Here is a 23,825-nt window from a genome sequence, read left to right as displayed (position 1 = left end):
ACCTATCTATCTATATATCGGAGGCTCTAACATACATACATAACATACTGTGCTCCAATTTACTTACAGTGTAGTTTTCTTTGGCTGGCTTTTGTCCCAAAGGTCTTGCATTCGATCTCTACTACATGCACTACTATTGAAGCAATCAGCTTTCAGTTACATGAAGAAGGTCTCGCCACACCAGGCTTCCATTATGTTTTTGGTACAAAAAGTCAAACAGGTCGATACATATTTCCACCGTCACCGTGTTCCTGGGCATGACAGCACAAAGCGAAATCCATTATCACAGTATAATGTACAGCGCGCTGTTTACTTGAGGCTGAGGGACGCTCTGACGATGTTGTGTTTGTTAACGCTGCACTTGACAGAACACAACTATGATTGGAGAGAATAATGTTATACGTATTGTTGCATATATAGGTGATCAGAAAAATTAAGGTCAATTTAATTTTTACATTTTTGCACACCTAATCAAACTGAAAAGCTCAAATCGAACTATTTCGAGCCCGGATTAAGCTTACCCCCCGGTGACGCCGCTGAGGTCCCATAAGGAGACTAGCACTTACACAATCAGAAAAAAAAAATTTGAAGCGCTTTATGATCTGTGATTAGGAGTATTGTTCACTCAACTATTCATTCAACATTATCAGCATATTCAAAGCTTTCTGGCTCTTCCAGAGGTAATTTTAGAGCTCAAGGCCGACTAAGCTGCTGCAATGCTAACTGAGATAGGCACCGGATATAATATTTTGTTATGTTGTTTACAGCAATAGGAAAGTTAACTTTTTGTTAAAAAAATAAGATGAGGTTACTATAAAATGTTCTTTGGCACTTCATTAATATGTAATTAATTTTATTCTGACACGTTGTTTTGCAACTTTTTTATATCTTAGAATAAATAATTTTCGAGAGGTGTGTCTCTGTTCACGGCCGTGTCATTGTCGTTCAAGTAGATATACTTATTTAAGTACATTGTTCGTGTCAATATACCTGAATAACACGTATACTAAACATACTCGACAATTTATTGATTACGTATTAATGTAGAGATGTAGGTAGTGATGATAAGAGATTGAATGTTGGTACTTTTTACTTTGTATTAATCTCTATTATACATATTATATCGGAAATTAATTCGTGAATATAAGGTTTGTGGGAAAAACCACACCACTTGTAATTTGTTATGAGGTCATTTGAAAATGCCAACAAATCTGGACTTCCATAAAAAATAAAACAATATAAAATGAAAAATAAATAAATATAATTATGAGTAAAAGCTTTAACACCTGCAAAATTAGGCGGAACATTTAGATGTCTTTGAGTCTGTCGTCCTCTTCTCAGATATCTATTTCATAATATTACGATCCATTAATTCTGCTGGAGTTTACTCGTTTGTCAGATATTATCAATCCATAGAGAAAGCCACGTTCATAAGTACAGAGATTATCGTTCGGTTCCTGAAAACGTTTAAGCGACCGTCAGGTAGGCGGTTGAGGTGTTCACATTCGCTGCCGGATCCAAGCGTTGAAGGAGGTCACCCTCATGAAGCCTGAGGGGTTCCCGCTCTGGCAGCCGGCGCGGTGCACGAATGACGTCACTCCAATCTGTGCAGCACAAACGTGTGGTCAGATAGTAGTTCAGATAGAATACTTATTGCTGTCGGAACAAATATCAAAGCGTGAGTATATACATCTGTTTCATAATCACTGTGGAGCATATCCAGCATTTCATATTGAGAGCTTTATTATCACTACATAAAAATATATCTAGTAGTTGAGGATATAAGGAGGAGAAATTCAGAAGATCTCTCTAATTCTCTCTTCAGGGATTAATGTCAGGTTACAAAAAACTACCTTCAGAACTCGTACATTTCTAGTGGGTTAGAGTCCTAAGGTACCTGAACTGCTTGAAGGTTTGATCCTTCCGAGGAATGGGACCCGCTTGCCCATTCACTCTTGCCTTAAAGGTATTAAGATTATAGGTGCCGTAGGAAACAAAACAGACGCCGCCAGGGCATCCCACACTTAAGCAGTTCGAATATGATACTTAGAAGTGAACCGTTTGGTTCGGGTCTCGCTGTTTTTTTGGTAGAAGAGAGAATAAATCCAAGATCGTGGTGTTCCTGGCTGATAACGGTGATGATGATGTAACATGAGATAGGCGGTGCCACTAGTATGAACTACTGACCAGCTGCCGGCCGGCGCCGCTGCCGACGTCCAGCGGGCCGCCGGAGTCGCCGTGGCAGACGCTCTGGCGGCCGCCGTTGGTGCCGGTGCAGATGACGGACGCGATGACCACGCTGTTGCCGTACACGTTGGCGCACGCCTGGTTGGTGATGACCTGCATGCTCACGTGGCTGAGGACTTGGTTCTGGCCGATGTTGGCGTCTGGAATGTTGGTACACTCGTAAGTTCATTAATACGAGATCGGTTTGCGCGTGATCACAAACGTTGTGCGCGAACGTGATATACTCTATGCCTTAAAGGCAAGGCAATAATCTTACGGTAAATACTGATTTTGAAAGGTATTTGATATATCAGCAATTTCAGTCAGAAATTCCGAATACCTAACAACTTTTCGTGCAAAGATGGGGCCTACTATTAGATGCCAACAACGTAATATGGATGCCGATGTTCACAGTACATTCATTCCGAATTGTTTTATCAAAAATATATGTTTATATTTAGATGTCTGCAATGTCCAAGCACATATTGTAAAGGATAATTATGTTAAAAATACTAAGGTCAAAAAAGGTAAAATGCGAGGATCAAATATTTCATTTCAAGATTTTATAAAAGCACAAAGTAAAGTCAGTAAGTGAGACAACTCTACCCTTTGGTTCATCTGAGAAGATCCAGCAAGGATCTTAGCTGTTGTTCTTATTAATTTACAGGTTACAGTATATCCGCTGTTATGTGCAGACGAAAGCAGAATCAACTGCTTTGATGACCTTTGTCATTTGTCAAACTAAATGTGAGTGATCTTACTGTCGCTGGTCCTGCCGAAGCCGGAGGCGGTCACCCAGGTGCCGGCGAAGTTGTTGTTGCCGGAAGCGAGGTTGATGGTGTTGACGCCATCTAAGAAGAAGAAACAAATATTCGTCATCATATGCCATACTCGAACCGAAGTTTGGCAGTCAATACGTTTCCAGCTTTTAGCCGCGGATAGCCTAGCCCAGTCCACTCTCAATCGTCAGAATAACAATAAATGTAAGATAAAGAAGCCATCACCGATAATCAATAAAGTCTGTTAGTACAGTTTCACGACTAAATCGCTGACCAGATTTTAATGAATATCCGATGTTATATTCATCTCTATAGCAAATATAGAGATGATTTTTTTTTGAAAACCTGTCAATTTCGAAGTCATATTTACAATAATTGGTAAATTTACTGTCGATAAATTTAAAAGGTTTGCATTCAGCGAACTCCTGCAAATCACTTGATGTCGTCAGTCCACCAACACCAATTGGTGGGGGGGTCGACCTACATTACGTTTTTTAAAAAATGCAGTGAAAGGAGGTAAATATATGAAATGTGGTTAAAAAGGGGATGAAAGCTTACACAGATATTCTCGCTTTTGAAGTCGCGGTTATTCACAAGAGACATAAACCGAATAGTAAACCAGTACTCACTGACTAAGTTGACGCGGTTGATGTTGCAGACGGCGATGTCGTTGTTGAGGTTGTTCATGTTGTACTGCGCGTGCACGTGGATGTTTCTGGTGACGATGCGCTGGCCGCCGGTGAACAGCCGTACCGAGCCCAGCACTACGGTGAACTGGGTCGCCTGGGTGGTGCCGTGCCGCCAGCAGTGCGCCGCCGTCACGATCCGGGTATGGGAAATGAGAGACGAGCCGCAGACCGACTGTCTGTTACCTGACAGTTGGATCACCAAGCCACCCTGGCACGAACGGAGAGGAAACGTTAAATTAAACATAACCAAATAAGTACCACCATCAGCATTACTTGAACGGCCCCCTTCAGGCCTCCCACCTTTAAGAGAGGGCACATGGAAACAAATGCAGCCCCGCTTATTCACCTCACTGAACCACTAAATGACAATCATTAAGTTGTTCTAGATTGTCTACACGCACTTGGTCAGTTTAGCGCGGATAGTGATTCTACTAGAACAAAATTCATGATGAAGATAAATTATAAGTAGCATAGAGCAAATTATAATTCTATGGTTTTTCATCCTGATATAAAAATTTATTATAGGTACTAAAATGCAAGTCAGGTGAACAACCTTTTTCTATAATCAAGCTACATTATAAATATTGTGACTCACCAAGTGAGGATGCTGTCCGACGGTAGAGTGGGTGCCGCCGATGATCCTCGCGCCGTCGAAGTCCATGGACTCCTCGGCCGCCTTGATGCGCGCCGCCTCGGGGATGCCGGCTTCCAGGTGATAGTCCTCCCAGATCGGGGACACTTCGGCCGAGACCGCCAGGCACAAGCCGAGTACGACCAGCGACAGTTTCATTTTGGCGCCAACTATCAAACACACTATACATTCGCCTTATATATTATTTTTTAAAAATAATCTAATCTATACTTCTAAATCAATCATCATTATAATTAACATTTAAAAATCCCGAATTGATGAATTTCTCGGCCTTTCCGAGTTCATTTATTGGATTACCAGATTATAACTTGCAACGTTAATGTCACTGAACACGTAATAATGCGATAAAACAAATAGTATTATGTCAAAAACCGGACTGCTTATAAGTAATGAACTGAAAAGATAAAAAACAAGTATCGTAATATCTATATAGAATTCGACTAACTATTAATTAGTTGTATTGTAAACTACTCAATCAAATGAAATACCTATAATATATCCAAATTAATCAAAATAAACACTCTATGGTGCAGTTTTGGTAGATCTTTCGTCAACAGGTAGTTACAAAGTATTGTTTTACCTACCGCCTGCAGCACCATATAGTATATAATTTAAATATAATGAATGAACTTCATTTATTTTCTTTTATCAATCTATAGGTACTGTTAAATACTCAGCTTAACAAATACATAACCCTGTACGATAATCAGTTTGGATTGAAACCTGGTCAACTAAGTCTGCTATATTGTGTTTAAAGCAAACTGTCAAGTATTATTCCACAAGAAAAACGCCTGTGTACCCCAACATATAACCGAAATTTTCAAATTCCAAAACATCAACCAGGTCAATGTTGTGAAATAGTCAGGAAGCTACTCGAGTTCGTATCTAAGTTGGAGTGTAGAGTTAGGCAGGGGGGCTTAACCTCGCCCAAGCTCTTTAATCTGTATGTCAATGCGCTGATTGAAGCACCACGCGAGTGGGTTGTCATATTAGTGGCGTGTGCCGCAATAATATTAGCCACGCGGATGACATGACTCTGCAGAGTGCTTCTGTCTGCGGATTAGCGAAACTTATTGACATCTGCGAGCGCTATGCTGAGAAACATGTCCAGCATATAATACTAAAAAGAGCGAGTACATGATTTTTCGGGCCAGTGGAAAGTCACTGCCTTCTACTGTCCTGCCTATAAAACTGTGTGGGACTCCTTTGGTAAGAGTAGAACGCTTAAAATATCTGGGGCACATATTGACCTCTGACGTGAAAGATGATGCTGAATATTGAGCGTGAGCGTAGGTCGTTGTCAGTGAGGGCGAATATGATCGCCCGCAGGTTTGCTCGCTGTACAGTTCCAGTAAAAATATCTCTTTTAAAGCATACTGCACCTCTTTCGACATGAGTAGCCTGTGGATTACCTTCATCAAAAACAGTATAGCGCCGTACGTGTACAATATAATGCATTCAGGATGTCGATGGGACTGCCCTGATGCTGCAGTGCTTCAGGTATGTTCGCCGAGGCGCGTGTGGGTTGCTTCAATGCAACCAATGCGCAGGCGGTGCACATCCCTGTTGCGCAGAGTGCGGGCCAGTTCCAGCAGCCCTGGTGTCGTTTGCTGACAGGCTCGACTGTATTTGAATCGCTGTTCTATGATTCATGTACTGACAAGTCGATCCTGTCATAGATTTTGAATATATATAAGTAGGCTTAAGTATTGTACTAACACCTAAATTAAGTTTAATATTAGCTAACACTACTACGACCCCCTTTGTGGGTCAAAATAAAAGATTTTCATTTCATTTTTATTATTTACTAGCGGACGCCCGCGACTTCGTCCGCGTAAATTTCGATTACAACTTTACTACTACCCCTACCCTACCCTACCCCTACCCTACCACTACCCCAACCCTACCCTACCCCTACCCTACCCATACCTTACCTACACCCTACCCCCATCCTACCCCTACCCTCCCCGTACCCTATCCCTTTCCTACCCCTATCCCACCCGTACCCCTATCTCACGCCTATCCTACCCCTACCCTACCACTTCCCTATCCTACCCGTACATCTATCCTACTACTACCCTACCTCTACCCCTACCCTACCACTACCCTAAACCCGGCCCTAAACCTACCCTACCCCTACACTACCCCTACGGTCCCTACCCGTACCCTACCCTACCCTGTAACTTCTCTATTTTACTCCTACCCTTAGCAAAATCGGTCCAGTCCTTCGAGAGTGGTGGTATGACCAAGAGAAATAGAGACTTCTATGCTAATAATATAAAGAGGTAAAGTTCGTGTGGTTGTAGGAGGTAATCTCTGGATCTACTGGACCGATTTGGAAAATAGTTTTACCAATAGAAAGCTACGTTATTTGCGCTATGTTAGGCTATGTTAGGCTATGTTTGATCCCCATATTCACACGGGAACGGGAACTACGTAAATGAAAGCGCCGGGCATCATATAGCGGAATTTCTGCGTCTTTTAGAAATTTTGTATTATCTCCGAAACTATTTAAGTAATTAACATACTTTAAAGGGCAAATCTTATCTCCATAATATCCTTGTGATTATTAAATTATTTATTTTAATAAGGATTAAAGTTTAGTTGTATAAATAATGACGTAAACCTAAGTATATAAAATTAATAATTTTTAAAACACAAAAGGTACTATATCTGCTAATATATAGAAGATAGATATATGGTGTCGCGGACTTTTTTGTAGAACTTTTAAAGATACATAAAGTCTCTGTACATTAATTTCAATTTTACACAATAGTTAAGGCAGCGCATGCGAATAAGTCTGTTTAAGAGGATTTTCAGTCCGACCTGTATGACAAAAACTGTGATAACTCAGCTAATATATATGATACCAATATAAAATATAGCCTATAGCACTCCCCGATAATGTAGCATCCTACTGGTGAAAGAATTTTTAAAATCGGACCAGTAGTTCCGAAGATTACCCCATTTAAAAAATGTGACAAACTTACAAACTTACAAACTTTACCTCTTTATAATATTAGTAAAGATAAAGATATACTGATATACATGGCTGATGAGTTGGTTTGTCCGTTTAGATGAGACAATTGTTTCCCTTTAAAAGATCTAAAACATCTGCGACATAAAAACCCGACAAAATTGCGATAAATTGATTTTTGTGAAATTTTACCTGGAGTAACTTATGTACTTTTGAGACAACTCTTAGAACACCAAAATGAAAGTTTTTACGACTATACCACTTATTTATTTTTAATTCTGAAGTTAAATCCTTATTTGTCAGCGATATATCTTGAAGCGTGCGTCTGACATTCGACGCGTCGTCGCGTCATGTGCCACGGATAGCGAAATTGTATTGAAGTAACATTAAAAGCGACGCGGTACATACGTATCAAACACGAGTCGCTTGCGGGACGACTCGTGGGAGAACGGCCTTACACTTCATTTCATTGCCTCTTGTCTCAGAGACAGAACTCAAAAGGACAAAGTCGCAAGGTACAACTTCGTTAATGGGTGTTCCACAGGGTTAAATTTTAGATCCTTTTCTATTTTTAGTGTATATTAACTACCACACCATGTTAGCGACTTTTGTGGGATCATAACGTTTGCTGATTACACATCTTTTTAAGACTTTAACAAGTCTTACTACAAAAGTCAATAATGATGAACGACAAATCACTAGGGATGAAGAATACCACAGTTTTTCTTAAAGTGGCCTTGGATCATATAGGCAGTAGATAACCGACACATTGATACTCACTTATACCCACCGTTAGTTCTCCTGACGCCGCGCCGCTCCATCCGCTGACGCGCTGCATCGTCCTGCCACCGCTCGACGAGTCTTAGGGCTCCCGCACACGGGCCACCGGCCACAAGCTCAAAACGCCGCTACCTATATATATTTCCTGTAGTTTTCATACATTTTGTATGGATGCCGCACACGGTTGACATTGCAACACGCCACTCGCACGATTCCGCACCCCTCTCTGTTAAAATTTGATGTATCCAATAACTACGGATTCGTCTTCAGCTACTTTTTTGGCCCTTTTTGCTTCTTGTGGCGGCATTTGTGGTTGTCGCGTGTTGCCCGTGTGCGGCGACACTTACCGTCTGGTAGTGCTGTGGATTTCAACAAGGAGTTCTTGGATTCGATTCCCAGCTCGCGTCAGGATTCAATATTTTCTAAATTGACTCGTATCTAGTCCGGCATCGGCTGTGGATATAAGTTGCTGCCAAGGGATGTAGTGTCCCGGGATGATGTCGTGTAGATACCGTCAGAGGCAGGGGTAGAATTTGTACTTCACCCAAGTGAGCCCTTCCATCTTATACCGACATTAACACCGGGTGAGATAGCACTCAAATGGCTTGTCATCAAAATAATAAAACAAGCGGGGCAGATCAAAATACTTTATTATTCCTGTGAAAGAAGAGAAATGAAACTACAGAAGCCAGAATGATTATAATTCATTTACAAATAAAATAAATGACACTTGAATTACAATTTCGATTTTTAATTTAGTTTTATCAGAATCAGCCAATTCACAAATCCCAATTCGAAATCACAGCTGGTGATTTTAATGTACCTGATATGTCAAGGTTTTAAGAAGTAATATGACTATTCGTCGTATAAATAATAAAAATCGGTTAAGTGTGTGTCGTGCCACGCGTAGTGTAGGGTTCCGTAAATTAAATTAGTACTTTAAACCCTTATTTTATGCACAGAATACCGATATTAATATTTTCCCTACACCTTGGCATAAAAAATCATTCTCACTTTACAAAAATATTTTGTTTTTGGCGCTCCTTCTCATAATAATAATTTATATAATACGCGCGTAAAACAATAATATTTCAAAGCCTACTGTAAAAAAATGCCAAATCAGACCGAAAATGTTTCACTTTGTATAAATAATGCAAAAAAATATAGTTAAGACTTAAAAGTATTTTCTAGGAGGTTCTCTATTTATTCTAAATAAATCATGTCTGTCTAATGAATTCGTCATCAATAACTAATTTTATTTTGACTATATTTTGATTCCAAAATTTTTACAATAAATAATAGATTTTGTTTAATCGTAATTACTAAAATAAGTATATCAAAAAGTAAAAGTAAACGTGGGTACCACACATCCAAGTAATTTTATATACTTTTGTATGAGCAAAATATGCCCAAGTGCTCAGGTACACATCCCGGTCGAATCCGGACGAATTATAATAAACTATTGTGTGTATGTGGGTATGATTTTTCTTTAATTCGGCCAGAATCTTATATCTCAGAGAACACGAAATTCATTGGTGGGTCCAAAGTAAAGAGTCAACGAATGGTCGAGGCTACTTCAAGATAAAAGAATTAGGTTAAGATTCATTTAATTGTTACAATAGGTAATCAGCAGTGATTGCGGGCCCAGGCTCTGCTGCTCACAGCCGCTGACGGATCCAGTTGACGAAGGAAGACACCCTCATGAAGCCCGACGGGTGACCGCTCTGGCAGCCGTTGCGGTGCACGAATGACGTCACTCCAATCTGCAGAGTTAAGTATGGACAGTACTTTAATAATGTGAAAATAGCATTGCTCTACTGGGACAAAAGTTAAGATATTCTGATGTAGATTCGTAAGCTGAAAAGGAAAACGTATACAAAATTCTTGGACTTTGATAACGAGATTACCGAGTACCGACATGTGGAAAGTTAAGGCAACCATGTTTTATAGTCGTTTCACTACAATCTTAAAAAGTGTCGATATTTTTGGTGTAAAATTTAATGTAATAATAGAATTCTATTTTTTTATTAGGCAATAATTTACGAGTCAAGTTCTTATCCTGTAACGCAGTCTATCCTTTTTACAACAAGGACAGACCCCCTCATGTTTGCATGATAACAGGCTGATGGTGATGATGAAGACTGACCAGCTGTCGGTTGGCGCCGCTGCCGACGTCCAGCGGGCCGCCGGAGTCGCCGTGGCAGACGCTGGTGCGGCCGCCGGCGCTGGCGGTGCAAACGACGGACGGCACGATCATGCTGGTGCCGTACGAGCTGGCGCACACCTGGTTGGTGATCACCTGCATGGACACGTGGCTCAGCACTTGCAGCGGGCCCACGGGCTGGTCTGAAACGTTGATACAGGCGCAAGGGCTTAAGCGATGTTTGTACTATCATGATTTGCAGTGGTCTTGCAAAGGATTTTATTTTATATTTCCTAAATTAACTCTGGCCTGGTCTGGTGGTCAAGGAAAGATGGAGGACACAAGAACGCGTGGCAGGTCACCGATGTGCTGGACTGACCCAGTGAAAACCGCTCAATGGTTTGCTCCACGAATGTGCTAGGAGAGCCGCACTACGGGAAGAATGGCGACGGACAATGAGGTTTACCGCCACACCAAAATGGTGACCACGACCACCCTGTCAAGAGTGTAGCGACAAACAAAAACTTTTTATAAAAAAAAATACAATCGACTTCAAAACCTAAAGACGTACCCACTAAACTAAAAAGTGAAAAATAACATTATAATATTATTATGTTCTACTTGCTGATCAGTTCGAAGACGGTGCTAAGTCGATGATGTATTAATTCAATCCATGAATATTGAAAAAAAATAAAGAGATTGTATTTTTGTATGATGAACACATGGGGAGTATAGATATTGCAATCGCGTAGAAAGAGAAACCATCAGATATATATATATTTTTTTAATCTTTACAAGTTAGCCCTTGACTACAATCTCACCTGATGGTAAGTGATGATGCAATCTAAGATGGAAGCGGGCTAACTTGTTAGGAGGAGAATGAAAATCCACACCCCTTTCGGTTTCTACACGGCATCGTACCAGAACGCTAAATCGCTTGGCGGTACGTCTTTGCCGGTAGGGTGGTAACTAGCCACGGCCGAAGCCTCCCACCAGCCAGACCTGGACAAATCTCAATCTGCCCAGCCGGGGATCGAACCCAGGACCTCCGTCTTGTACATCCACCGCGCATACCACTGCGCCACGGAGGCCGTCAAAAATATATTGGTAGATTAAACTAGTACCACTTCCAAGTTAGCCCACCACCATCTTTACATATGGTGAGGTTTACAGCGTCACTTTACATAAGGTGAGATCGCAGTCAAAAGCTATTGTAGCCTGCACAGTTGAGGGGACGGACTCAACACCGACAGGTTACGTGTGGTCCTTACAGTATTTGGAGAGGAAGATTTGTAAAATAAAAATAATAAAATTATCTTACTATTGCTTGTTCTACCGAACCCGGAGGCCGTGGCCCAGACGCCGACGAACAGGTTGGTGCCGGTCGCGATGTTGATGGTGTTGATGGTGTCTACAATCAAACGTCAGCTATTAGACAGAAACACTTCAAGCTTAAGCAGAGCTTCACATACCCACAACATCCCTATACCAGGCTCAGGTCTGAACTTGTATGGAGTAGGTACTGCAGTCACCTTTGGGATGGCTCTGTGAAATTTTTGGCCACTCGTACTAATCGATTGGCATTTCTAATTCGCAAAGCAAAAGTTTGGAATGCCTATCCAATGGCTGTGTTCGTGCCACTCACACTCACTAACTTAGGCCGCATCACCCCTTTCTGTCAGACTAAGAACAAGCTGACTCACTGCTCAAAGTGACGCGGTTGATAGCGGCGATGGCGATGTCGTTGTTGAGATTTTGCATGTTGTACTGCGCGTGCATCTGCACGTTCCTCGTGGTCAGGCGGGTGCCGCCGAAGTTCAGCCGCACGGAGCCGAGGATGACGGTCAGCTGCGTGCCCTGGTTGTTGCCGTGCCGCCAGCAGTGCGCCGCCGTCAGGATCCTGGTGACAGAGATGAGGGACGCGCCGCAGATCGACTCTCTGTTGCCCACCAGTTGGATCAGCAGCCCGGCCTGCGGTGACAAACGAGTAAACAGTGTGGTCATTTCATTGGTGTTGAATATGGATAAAACCTTTTAATGCGTGCAGTAACAAGGACATATTCTAGTTAGATCCAAGACAATGAAAAATATGCATTGTGGTTTTAGACAACAGAAAAGTTTAGGAGAAATATGCATGGTATAAGAAGAAGGTTAAAACTGTAAGTGAATAGACGCAAGAGGAGATAAAGGCCTCCGAGATGGATGGAGTATACGCAAAGATATGTGTGTCAAAGGAGTTAGTGTTGAGTTGACGTACATTCATCATCATCATCATTAACAGTCGATAGACGTCCACTGCTGGACTTAGGCCTCTTGCATGGATTTATAATCACGATCTTGAGTCGCCAGCAACCAGTGGCGCCCTGCTACCCGCTTGGTAATCTCGGTCCACCTAGTGGGGGGGCGACCAACTACGCTCTCCGGTGCGGGGTCGCCATTCCAGCACCTTGGGACCCCAACGTCCATCGGCTCCTCGAACTATTTGGCCTGCCCATTGCCACTTCAGCTTTGCGACTCGCTGAGCTATGTCAGTGACTTCGTATGCGGATCTCCTCATTTCTGATTCGATCACGCAAACGTAACGTCACATGAACATATTAATTTTGGAAGATTAGATAATAGGAAGAATAAAATTATAATATTTATAGATTTTGCAAGTTTGTATATCCATCTCATTCCCTTAAAAAGCATCTTTTTAGACTCATGCACTTTTTAGCTATTAGCTAACTCACCTTACCCTTATCTGACGTGCTGGTCGAATATTACTGAAGTATTTGGGTTTGGATACAGGTTTGCCAGTCATTTCGCTCCACTCACCAAGTGGGGGTGCTGGCCGAGGTTGGACTGAGTTCCTCCGACGATCCTCGCGCCGTCGAAGTCCACGGACTCCTCGGCCGCGCGGATGCGCGCCGCCTCGGGGATGCCGAACTCCTCATGGTAATCCTCCCAGATTGGCAACTCTTCGGCTGCGGCAGCTAGGCACAGACCGAGTAAAATCAGCAACAGTTTCATTTTAGTGTCTAGTACAACAAACGCATCGCATAAATTTGACTTATATTTATAGTGAAATATAATCTAATCATGTATTTGAAAATCAATCATAATTATAAAGTTAACATTTTAATTCCTATCAGAAACCATCATTACATTACAACTTGCACATATCTATAAACACCAAAACACTACGCCTTTCTTAAGTTCAATGACACATGGAATAAACTCTCGTACTCCTAAATTCCTCGCGACGCTCAGGATTCTTTAGCGTAACAAATAATTAATTAATATAAGATGGACTAACTGATGATGACAGATTAGATATCTACTAATGGTACTTAAAAATAGTACAAGTTGATACGAGTATAAACGTCGAGTCGCTCGTGGAGCAAAACGTTGATGTATAGGAGGAACTTCCCTCGGCAACAACTAATGCAGTCAATTTCGTTTTATCGCCCGTGAACGATAGACCCTCTATCACACCGCAGAGCACAAAAATAGTATGATTATTATTGTACTATTGTTAAAATATTGATATTAATCTACTGTCGCACCCAATTCTAATACTAGTTGGAAAGGGAATATTGATTAGCATTTATAATATTAGTAGGATTCTCAAATAAAACGCGGTTGTCAAACAATAGTGTTGACTGCGGCTTTGTTTGTAGCATTTATCAAGCAATTGATTGCATAATGAAAAGGTCACACTTGTGTAGCAAGTTTCCCAAACATTTAGAACGGTAACGGTCTGAGCGGCGGCCATTTTTATTATTATTTCGGCGAAGGGAGGCTTCCGTCTCATTTCACGTTGGTACACTTAATTAACGATTTGCTGCCCACTGCCGACCGTGGCCGTCTCACGAACTGCATTTTACCTATGTTATGTTACTAGCTGACGTCGCGCGGTTTTACCCGCGTGGTTCCCGTTGCCGTCCCAGTCTATGACACATGATCATGCCAGTGACGAACACGATGTCAATATATTAACAATTGCAGTGACTAGTCGATACATAAAAGCCTCTAAGGGGTTCAGTCTTGTCTACAGTGGTACCACTAAGTAGATACAGTGTTCATTTAGAGTGAAAGTGATTAACCAAGTGATCACCAGAGTGTGCCCGAACATTACAAGCAGTCAAGTCGAAAGTATTTTTGACAACATTGCATAGAAAATTGTAACTCGATTTCCCATTTATAAGGTTATAGCCCAAGAGCCCACGACAGCCAGACCTTCGTTATTTTATAAAAGTTGAAAGTTTCTCTGTAGATGTCTCCTATACAGGTAAGAACGACCAGCGACTATAAAGTTTGGGTTGTGGTTACCTGGGCAGGTAACAGGTAGTAAAGGTGTATAAAATAGTACTTGAAATTCGTTAAAGTATAAAGCTCAATTTTTTAATATTTCCTTCGGGATAACTTTAAAAATCTCGTCATCCATTGCCGGACACTTATGACAGTTGCTACCCCCTGCCAGACACCCCTAAACTTTAATAAATTATAATTATACTTTCGTTATAGTATAAAAGCTAAATTTTATATAAGTTACTTGGGGACTTATATAAGGGCCTGAGACGTAAGTCGAGGGCCGCCTAAATAGAAACCGAGTATATAATGGGTTTAGCCCCACGTGTTACACTCTGCTTTTCACTACGATTGCGAGAAAATAAAATAGTTTAGTTCAATATTCAATGATTTATTTAATTGAAAATTAAATGTACAAAGTCTACAATTTTGGATATTATGGGAGATGCTTTTACCCGGTAACATAATTTCCGACTACTGAATAACGAGTATATGAGGTAAACGTGGGAGATAATAGTTTTAAAAACTCCTTTCGTAAGTGAATCCATTTGTTGTTGTTTTCTTCACTTATTAAATTTTTCGTAGGTAAGTATTTAAGTAAATGCGTCTGGACTTTGATGGTAACAGATTGAAAATTTCATCCATCTCCAAATTAGGATCACCATTCTCAGTAGATGAAGACACTAATAACAATTAATGTTGAAATATATGACACAGAATATACTTAATGGTGTTAAATGATTTCGATGTGTGAGTTTACCTCGTCCCCCTCAAAAAATGACAGACTTTTTTGTTGGTGAATTTGGGTGCGAACCGCGTCCAGTTATTAATGATCTAAGATCTCAATATATAATGTATCATCTATGGATGATGCGCAGTAAAAGAACGCACTCGACTAAGCGCTCTATCTCACTCGCACCTAGCACAGTTGTTACCCCGCACTCGCACCTATAGTGGACTTTCGATGTGTCTGGCAAGATGTAAAAACCACGAAAACTGTCCGGCTATTGAGGTAACATCTTTTTATAAGTCCCCAAGTAACATATATAAAATTTAGCTTTTATACTATAACGAAAGTATAATTATAATTTATTAAAGTTTAGGGGTGTCTGGCAGGGGGTAGCAACTGTCATAAGTGTCCGGCAATGGATGACGAGATTTTTAAAGTTATCCCGAAGGAAATATTAAAAAATTGAGCTTTATACTTTAACGAATTTCAAGTACTATTTTATACACCTTTACTACCTGTTACCTGCCCAGGTAACCACAACCCAAACTTTATAGTCGCTGGTCGTTCTTACCTGTATAGGAGACATCTACAGAGAAACTTTCAACTTTTATAAAATAACGAAGGTCTGGCTGTCGTGGGCTCTTGCTCTATTACTAACTGGCGCCGCGCGGTTTCACACGCGTGGTTCCCGTTCCCCTAGGAAAACGGGTATAATATATAGCCTTCCTCAATAAATGGTCTATCTAATACTAAAATAATTTTTCAAATCGGACCAGTAGTTCCTGAGATTAGCGCGTTCAATCAATCAAACAAACAAACTCTTCAGCTTTATATATTAGTAGCGATTACTCCAAACAGAAGTTCCATAGTCAAATAATCAAGCGAGTAGGTTAATAAATACATACTCGTATGTATACTTTGATGCGTTTTGCTTAAACATGTTTTTGAGTATGATTAAAATCAAATGTTTGGTATTGTGTAATAACTTTAAGCACTTGGGAAAACACAGTTGTTTTAAATCACAGACAGACGTTTTAATTTTATTAATGTGTAAATGTTATGTCAGATATCTTAATTTATCAACTACAGATTAATGTCTTTGTGGTAATAGATACGGTAATAAATATTTTATTTTTTATTCATATTAAAGAAATAAGTACCAAAGACGTAGGTACGTAAGGCTTGATTACGACCTGATTAATCACTGGAATACCCTTTCACATCGGGCACGTGTTTCAAGATAATATCAATTTACGCAATTAATTAATCAAGTAATAATCAGCAATATGTACATAATTGACACAAAATCTCTGTGTTATGTGGTCTGAATCTTGAACCGCAGCTTGTTCTTGACTTCATCTGTGTGACCATATCGACGTAGACATAGCTTGGCAAATTCGTTCGTAACACTCTCGATGGTCCGCGTGGGCTGAAAGGCGTGTAGCGATGAACGAAAAACCCACGACTGATGTACCTCACTTCCCCGCACAGTCGCGCAGTCTTTCCCCAGTCAAGCAGTAGCGGGCTCAGGTACAATTTATTTCACTTTTACCCTCAGACTAATCTACTTAATTGGTCAAAGCTTATGCCCATGTGATCTCCGTAGCGCGGGACTGTGAATTAAAAAAAAAAAAACAAATCTTCGATTGACAGCTTGACTGGAAACGCGAACATTTTTATCCATAGTCGCATAAGCTAACCATTGGGCAGATGAGGCTATCACCAGAGATCTTTAGTGAGTTATACAACATACATACAACTTCCGATAGGTTGTCCCCGCATTGTCTCTGATTCGCTTGTGCGATGTAAGTAGCTCATACAGTGTGTAGGTGGTGGAAGTTTTATTTTGCTCTTGTAGTAAACGCTTGTTCCGTCCTGCAAGCGGCTGCTTCTGGAACTGCTCTATGAGGGATGAAACGTCCTTCAAATACCGTTTCTTTCATCCCGGGTTCTTGGAACTTTCAGTTAATTTTCAAAAGCATTACAAAATAAACAGTTAGTTTAAGTGTTTTTCAGATAGCATGGGCACTGACGTTGCCTTATTTTCGTTCGTCATGCGTACTATTATCGTGAAACGCGGCAAACTTTCCAGAGTGAAACGAACTGTCACCGTACTCATGCTATCTGAAAAACACTATAATGGGGACTGCTTCAATGCGTGGACGTACAGAATGTTTGATTTCTGTCTGTCTAACAACTTCTTAAAAGAAAAGTACAATTTCATAACCCAATCTAGAACTTCACTGACCGTTGCACCAACTAGGTAGCAAGCAACGACAAAAATGTTAGGACAACAGGAGTCAGATCGGCATTCACATCTTTACGAAAGAAGTAGGTAGATAGTGATTAGCAATATAAATAACACGGAATAAAGATCATACAGAATGAGTCTAGAGTCTAGAAGCAGCGTGGTGAAGTTGACTGAAACCCAGAAAAAAAACAAACGACACGCGTCTCCGTGACATCCGCATATACAAACTTTTTTCATAATTTGTATTTCAAAATTTAATATTAACAACAATTACTATAACGTTAATTAATATAATAATAATAATCAATAATAACTAACCAATGAAATAATACTCCATCTCGTTAATAATAATTTAAGCCTTAAAAGCTAACGGGAAAAGCGGACTCATCACCAAGGGGTGGTGGTTCGATCCCCGCCCCGTTGGTCTATTGTCGTACCCACTCCCAGCACAGTCTTTCCCGACTAGTTGGAGGGGAAAGGGAATAATTATATAAAAAGATATGGCAAATATTCTTTTAAAAAATAAAACAAAACAAAACAAATTACATTAGTTGTAACTTTAAATGATGATTTACAATGAACGACGTTGAACGTGTCAGTAAGAGCCCACTCGAGGAGATGCGAAGTGGAGGAAGTGGATATTGTTTAGAGCGGGCTTTGGAAGACGTAAAATCGAAGGAGATCGTAAAAGATAGCTTCAAAAATCCGCTTCTTAGGCTGCCTTCCCACCGACTTTGGCCTGTAATCACCGACTTTGGCCTGTAGTCACAGTGTTTGGCCTGTGATGTGAGAGGTGTGGTTTCTTTATTACATCTATACTGTGAATCTTGTAGATGTGTTTGTGATATATTTACAAGACTGATTCACAGACAGAGACGACTAATGCCCAATAATTTTTGAATACGAAGGTAATTTTTTTAAGGTAATTTTTGGAAATTGACTATTTAAAAAAAAATCTAACTGCATCGTTTAGGTAATACACTGGTTGTTATGAGGATCTTAAATATATATATTTCGTTATTTTAATACCAAATACCAATGGTTTCCAAGTTATTCAATTTGGTTGAAACTTGAACTTCAACTACTGAACTGTGATCTTAAGATGATATTTTTACCAAAAGAATAAGTATTATCGAAGATAGTAAGCTTGTAGTATTTACATGGGAAAGCAGCCATGGGAAGGCAGCCTTAAACGCCTGAGTTTATAAGCCAGGCTGCCAAATTTCCCCACATGAGCAAAATACTAGAACTTCATGAATTTCATCAAGCATCCCTCCCTCTCGCACCCGAGCATGCGTCCCACTCGCACTCAATCTCCATTATGACGATAAAGTGACGTTGAGCGTAAGATTGGTGGCAAAGTATACGCTCCTTTATAACTGTTGGGTAAACACTTGCCAGACGAAAACCGCCCGTATTTTTGGTACATGAAAGTTTGTATAACTTTCTGGAAAGGCAAGTAAAAGTTTGTGGGCTAGTAAGGAAGTGTATCCTTGGGAGAGCAGCCTTATCGTCAAGGGCTGCAGAATATTTGCTGCAAGGAGCCGCCCTGTCGTTATCAGTAGCGAGAGTCGCTCGCGACACGCGCGGTAGATGGGGCACAAAACTGTGGCGCAAATGCAAATCTGTCAAATGATATGAACTCGTTTGTTTCGAGTGACTTCGAAAAAGGGAAATTTGCTTTCCATATGGACACACGGTCTTGTGGCATTTGTTTTTTGTCGCTCTCCTCATGAACACACATATTATTTATTGCTTAGCTTATAGATGAAGTTATTTTTTTTTGAATATGAAATTAAAATCGTTGTTATTATCTATACTATGTTATATTACTACATCTTTAGGAATTGTTTTGCTTTCTATAAAAATCCTTTTGCAATCAACTTTTAAATGTAACTCAAAGAGTCCACCTCCAGAGGGTAATCACTAAGTATCTCTGTATCTCGGACTCACACCGAGTGGTCTCGGGTTCGATCTCCGCCCGCCGAACTATTGTCGTATCCACTGCTAACACAATCTCCGACTAAAGGGAATATTACTCATGTTTATAAGACTTAGCAATTTATTTATATTCTAAAAAAATAAATCAGTAACACGAACTTTTCATTGCGATGATATGAATATGCATTACAGAGACATTGAGCACAGTTAGTGAATGAGGTACTCGGCAAAAAGAAATACATTACGTAATAGATTTGAACTGATAAAGGCAAATACATCCCCGTAAACACCACATACGGTGACCCTCCCCGCTCAGGCCCCCCGCTGAGTGCATATTCAATTTGACACAACATCAAATTTGAAATCATCTAGTCGTGAACACTCCCCCCCCTATCCGCACCCCACCCCCCGCAGCGCATCGATCAAAAACACGTTACCGACACATTTGACGAGGTAATGTCGCGTGAACTGCACTAACTTTTTTATTCGATAACAAAACGATGCGATCTCAGCACTCGATATATCGCTACAATCGTAATAAACTCGTTACGTCGACGCGACTGTGCTTTTTTGATGTTATGACGTCACTAAATTGCATTTTTGGTGCCGTCGCACTACGATTTGTGTTATTAAAAATATTTTTGTGAGTAATAATTTTGTACTAAAATTTATTTAAGGGGTTTTGTCTGCGTTGAACACAAAATTTTCGAATAAAACCCGTTCACCGCGTCCGATAAAAAAAAATATGCTCATTTAAAAGCAACTCGTTTTTTCAGTAGTTTTACTTCATTGAAAATTACAATTTCTATGAAAATCTATAGAAGTCTTGTGATATAAATTGAAAAACACATGAAAATTAATAAAAAACTGTAGATTGATTGTCTGTAGATCAAATTAACAAAATATACATCGGTGAATGGGTTTAAGTTCAGCTCAAAGGAAAACTGTTTTCACCTAAAATCACATAAATGATATAAAGCTGATTAGACGACTTGCTAAAACCGCGAATGTTTTCTTATAATAAATCGTTTTTAATACTTCGGCAAGGAAGTAAATGGGTATGAAATATGGAGTTTGATATTAATAAAGCTGGCGATAAGTAATGTCGGCCATTAATATTGTTTTTGTGCTGCCAGCTGCTGCGTCTATTCTCAGGCAGCATCCCCCGCCGCGGCCTACGGAGACGGTGCGAAGGCCGCCGGCTCGCGACAGACACGCGCGACCAGACAGGCGGCCAATAGTGATCGAATGAACGAAGCGTAAGATGAACTTGAGAAGTGTAACAGCGGCAAGCGGGGAGTGCTGTTGCCTTTTTGCAGTAACTGCGAATCTGCATTGTAAATAGATCATTGATTACCCGAAGCAGGAAACGATGGTGTCTAGGGTGACGTTTTAGCAGTCTGTAATTGACAATGGAAGAGTGGTTGTCACTAAACATCAGTTATCAAATGAAATAAATGAGAATTCTTTTATCTTTATTAATTCTTCGTAGTTTTCAAGGTACCTACGTAAAGTCCGGTAACTTTCAGGCAACCAGCATGCAAGGATTGCCTGGAAATGTCCTTGTGACTTAGTGAGCCGATCTGCGATTGTCTTAATACAAATCTCGTGCACCGTTTGTAGCGAGCCTTAAGTGACGCAACACGGAGGCATATAGAGTTTCTTATGGTGTTTGCCGATCAGCTGTTAGCATGGGGGGCTCTTATCTAGCCGTTACCACTTATATACGTGTAGACCAACGGACGACGCCATAGGGGTACGAAATTATACGTTGTAAAACATTCCCTCTGCAAAACAGGTATATTTTTTATTTCATGGCAAAATAGCAAAAACCGAGTGACTATGAATTGATAAACAATTGTATTATCCTGTCCCCTGTATCCCAGTCTAATGATAATGGTTACCGGCAAATTCTAAGTATATTTTTATTTATAATACGATAGTAAGTAGTCATCGTTTGGTTGTTTGTTTGCCTTTGATTGAACGCGCTAATCTAAGAAATTTCGAATAGTCCATTTATCGAGTAAGGCTATTAAACTATATATAAACTATAATATAAGCTATTACGCTACGACTAATAACAACGAAGCATTTATGAAAAATATATCAAACACTGTAAAATCCTTTCGATAGCTTCTGTTGTATACGCTGCTTATTTACCTAGTTTACGCAAAAATTATGTACGTCGCTAACGAAGTCGCAAGTCCTTTAATTACTAAAGTAATAGATGCGTCCATAGATAATTTGTTTAGTTTTTCAATGAGCTCGGTTATCGCGGCACACTAAACTACCATCAGTAACGACCATCTTAACTGCGTTTTGATTCGACTCCTTTATTGGGCAGAGGCTTGCGAGTTACGACGCGATTAGGGGCCGATCAAATAAACATACGGAACACCCAGCCGGCTTTACGAGCGCGGCTCGCTGATTGAAACCGGTTTACGAGCGCTGCTTTGATCTCGCTCTAAATAAATGTATGGCTTTTTACATTTTACTTTTCTATGTTTTCCGGGATAAAAAGTTGCCTATGTGTTATTCCAGGGTGTCTATCGCCATTTCAAATTTCAGCCAAATATACTCTACACACATACATACACACACTTACTTTCGTCTTTACGTGTGTTAGTGTGACACACAGTACACTGGGTTTCCTCAGCCTTTCTGTAAGGAATAGATAATAAATATTTGTATAAATAATCATAATTTTCAGCCTACTTTATCTCCAGCGCCAGGTCTTAAACGAGATGGAGGGATATGAAGCTTAGGTCCACCAGGCTCCTTCAATGCGATTTGGCAGGCTTAGAGTGATAATGTTAATTCTTTAACGACCACTCGGATCTGATGATAATGAGAGACCTAAGACTATCATCATTGGATCAACGAATCAGTGTAAATTATACCTGAGTGAGTGAGTATGTTTCATAACCAATATAATAGGCATATTATCTCGAAAATTATTACAATTTTCCATCATGAATACCTAATGAAACTTACGGAGATTTATTTATATCGCGCATAAAATCAACACAGATCTCGTTATGTGCGAAACCTTTTGTATAAACGGCCAACGCTTAAATCCGATATATCTCAAAAGCTCAATAGGATGTAGCCGGAATTGAATCCACGCCCCTCGGACCGCAAGCGAACACCACGCGTGGCTGACTCAGACCGACCGGTTTGGGTTCCGTTCGATTTTTGCCACAAACTTACCAGTTTTGTTTCCTGTAAAAAAATATAAAAAGTTATTTTTTTCACATTACCGCTGATCTTCTTTTGTTTTTTTGCGTACTAACACGTAAAATTCGATACCTGTCTTTTGTTTCATGATTTGGATCTCTACTAACTACTAAGATTTGTTTTCAATTTCGTGGAAAAAGAAAAACTCCCGATCATGCGCTTATTGGTACTCATGGCCTCGTGATCTAAATAAGTGTCATGTGCCTTTATTTACAACGGCAAGTAGTCAGAGAGGAACAGCAATGCTGTGAGGCGGTAGGACTTATAGCAGTAATACTTCCTTGGATGAGTACTGCTAAAAAACTCTATATTGCTACTTGATTAACAAGGTAGGTATAAATTACGACCTTACAAACCTGACATCATTACATAGCCGACGCCCCGAGGTTTCACCCGCGTAGTTTCCGTTCCCGTAACAATACGACGATAAAATATAACTTATGACACTCACAAATAACGTGGCTTTCTAATAGTAAAAGAATTTTCAAAATCGGTTTAGTAGATCCAGAGATTACTTCCTACATTACAATACCACAAACTTTACCTCTTTGTATTATTGTGTATGACCTAACTGTAGTACAGAACCCTGTTGCAAGTGAAGTGTTTTTTTTGGTCGCACGGAACCTGTCACCCCACGAAGAGGGTTATTATCGTCATTAGGGCACCACCCCCCTACGCGCTGCACTCCGAGCTGTAGTGCGCCCTGTACGCTTAGACGCGCCCCACTTGCATAGTTGAGCGTGTCTAAGTTTCCAATTGTTAAAACTTTTCCTTATTTAAATGACCGTTACACATAGATCACTAGTAGGTATTGCTCTTCTCGATTTTGCTCATTATCATTAATATTTGATACCTACTAACTGTAACATAGCATATATATATTACATACATTACACTATACCCATATTTTAGTAGTGTTGTGTTTATAGGGAGAGCAACCTAACTCACTAAGTAGTGGGTCATTCAATTATGCTGACAATGGTGTATGTAAACTTGGCTGTATAGATAGAATAGTTGTAATTACATATTATATTGCATAGTTGTAATTATTATTAAAATCAAATCAGTTTATTTGTAAATTATATTATATCTATACTAATATTATAAAGAGGTAAAGTTTGTAAGTT

General features: G+C 40.1%; 2 protein-coding genes and 1 long non-coding RNA gene across 3 annotated transcripts in view; 1 reads left to right on the top strand and 2 right to left on the bottom strand.

Moving 5' to 3' along the window:
* Positions 1-10,362, top strand: part of LOC128199169 (uncharacterized) — a 37,191-nt gene extending 26,829 nt beyond the window's left edge. The window contains exons 2-3 of the long non-coding RNA XR_008251842.1: positions 9,726-9,873; positions 10,225-10,362. This is a non-coding gene — a long non-coding RNA (uncharacterized LOC128199169). The remainder of the gene's footprint in view (positions 1-9,725; positions 9,874-10,224) is intronic.
* On the bottom strand, positions 1,245-7,674 carry LOC112052256 (collagenase-like). Its single transcript, XM_024091265.2, has 7 exons — positions 7,516-7,674; positions 5,759-6,016; positions 4,290-4,495; positions 3,635-3,902; positions 2,988-3,077; positions 2,188-2,387; positions 1,245-1,604 (listed from the first exon to the last, which is right to left on the bottom strand). Exons 2-7 carry the CDS (start codon positions 5,802-5,804, stop codon positions 1,500-1,502), a joined length of 915 nt encoding a protein of 304 aa, XP_023947033.1. The 5' UTR covers positions 5,805-6,016; positions 7,516-7,674; the 3' UTR covers positions 1,245-1,499.
* LOC112052257 (collagenase-like) lies at positions 8,738-13,992 on the bottom strand. Its single transcript, XM_024091266.2, has 5 exons — positions 13,064-13,992; positions 11,950-12,217; positions 11,568-11,657; positions 10,250-10,449; positions 8,738-9,866 (listed from the first exon to the last, which is right to left on the bottom strand). The coding sequence occupies exons 1-5, from the start codon at positions 13,256-13,258 to the stop codon at positions 9,762-9,764; spliced, it is 858 nt and encodes a 285-aa protein (XP_023947034.1). The 5' UTR covers positions 13,259-13,992; the 3' UTR covers positions 8,738-9,761.
* Positions 13,993-23,825: the final 9,833 nt, after the last annotated feature.

The sequence above is a fragment of the Bicyclus anynana genome, chromosome 19, assembly GCF_947172395.1.
Source record: "Bicyclus anynana chromosome 19, ilBicAnyn1.1, whole genome shotgun sequence".
NCBI lineage: Eukaryota > Metazoa > Arthropoda > Insecta > Lepidoptera > Nymphalidae > Bicyclus > Bicyclus anynana.
This window is presented reverse-complemented; position numbering and strand designations above follow the sequence as displayed.

What these genes read in the sequence shown, in the direction of transcription:
- LOC112052257 (XM_024091266.2), bottom strand. Translation starts at nt 13,258, where the DNA reads ATGAAACTGTTGCTGATTTTACTCGGTCTGTGCCTAGCTGCCGCAGCC. An exon ending in TCGGCCAGCACCCCCACTTG is followed by an intron (nt 12,218 to 13,063) that starts GTGAGTGGAGCG and finishes TTGTCACCGCAG; the next exon opens with GCCGGGCTGCTGATCCAACT. An exon ending in GTTCGGTAGAACAAGCAATA is followed by an intron (nt 10,450 to 11,567) that starts GTAAGATAATTT and finishes TCAACGTTTCAG; the next exon opens with ACCAGCCCGTGGGCCCGCTG.
- LOC112052256 (XM_024091265.2), bottom strand. Translation starts at nt 5,804, where the DNA reads ATGCATTATATTGTACACGTACGGCGCTATACTGTTTTTGATGAAG. An exon ending in CTATACTGTTTTTGATGAAG is followed by an intron (nt 4,496 to 5,758) that starts GTAATCCACAGG and finishes TGTGTTTGATAG; the next exon opens with TTGGCGCCAAAATGAAACTG. An exon ending in CAACCGCGTCAACTTAGTCA is followed by an intron (nt 3,078 to 3,634) that starts GTGAGTACTGGT and finishes TCTTCTTCTTAG; the next exon opens with ATGGCGTCAACACCATCAAC.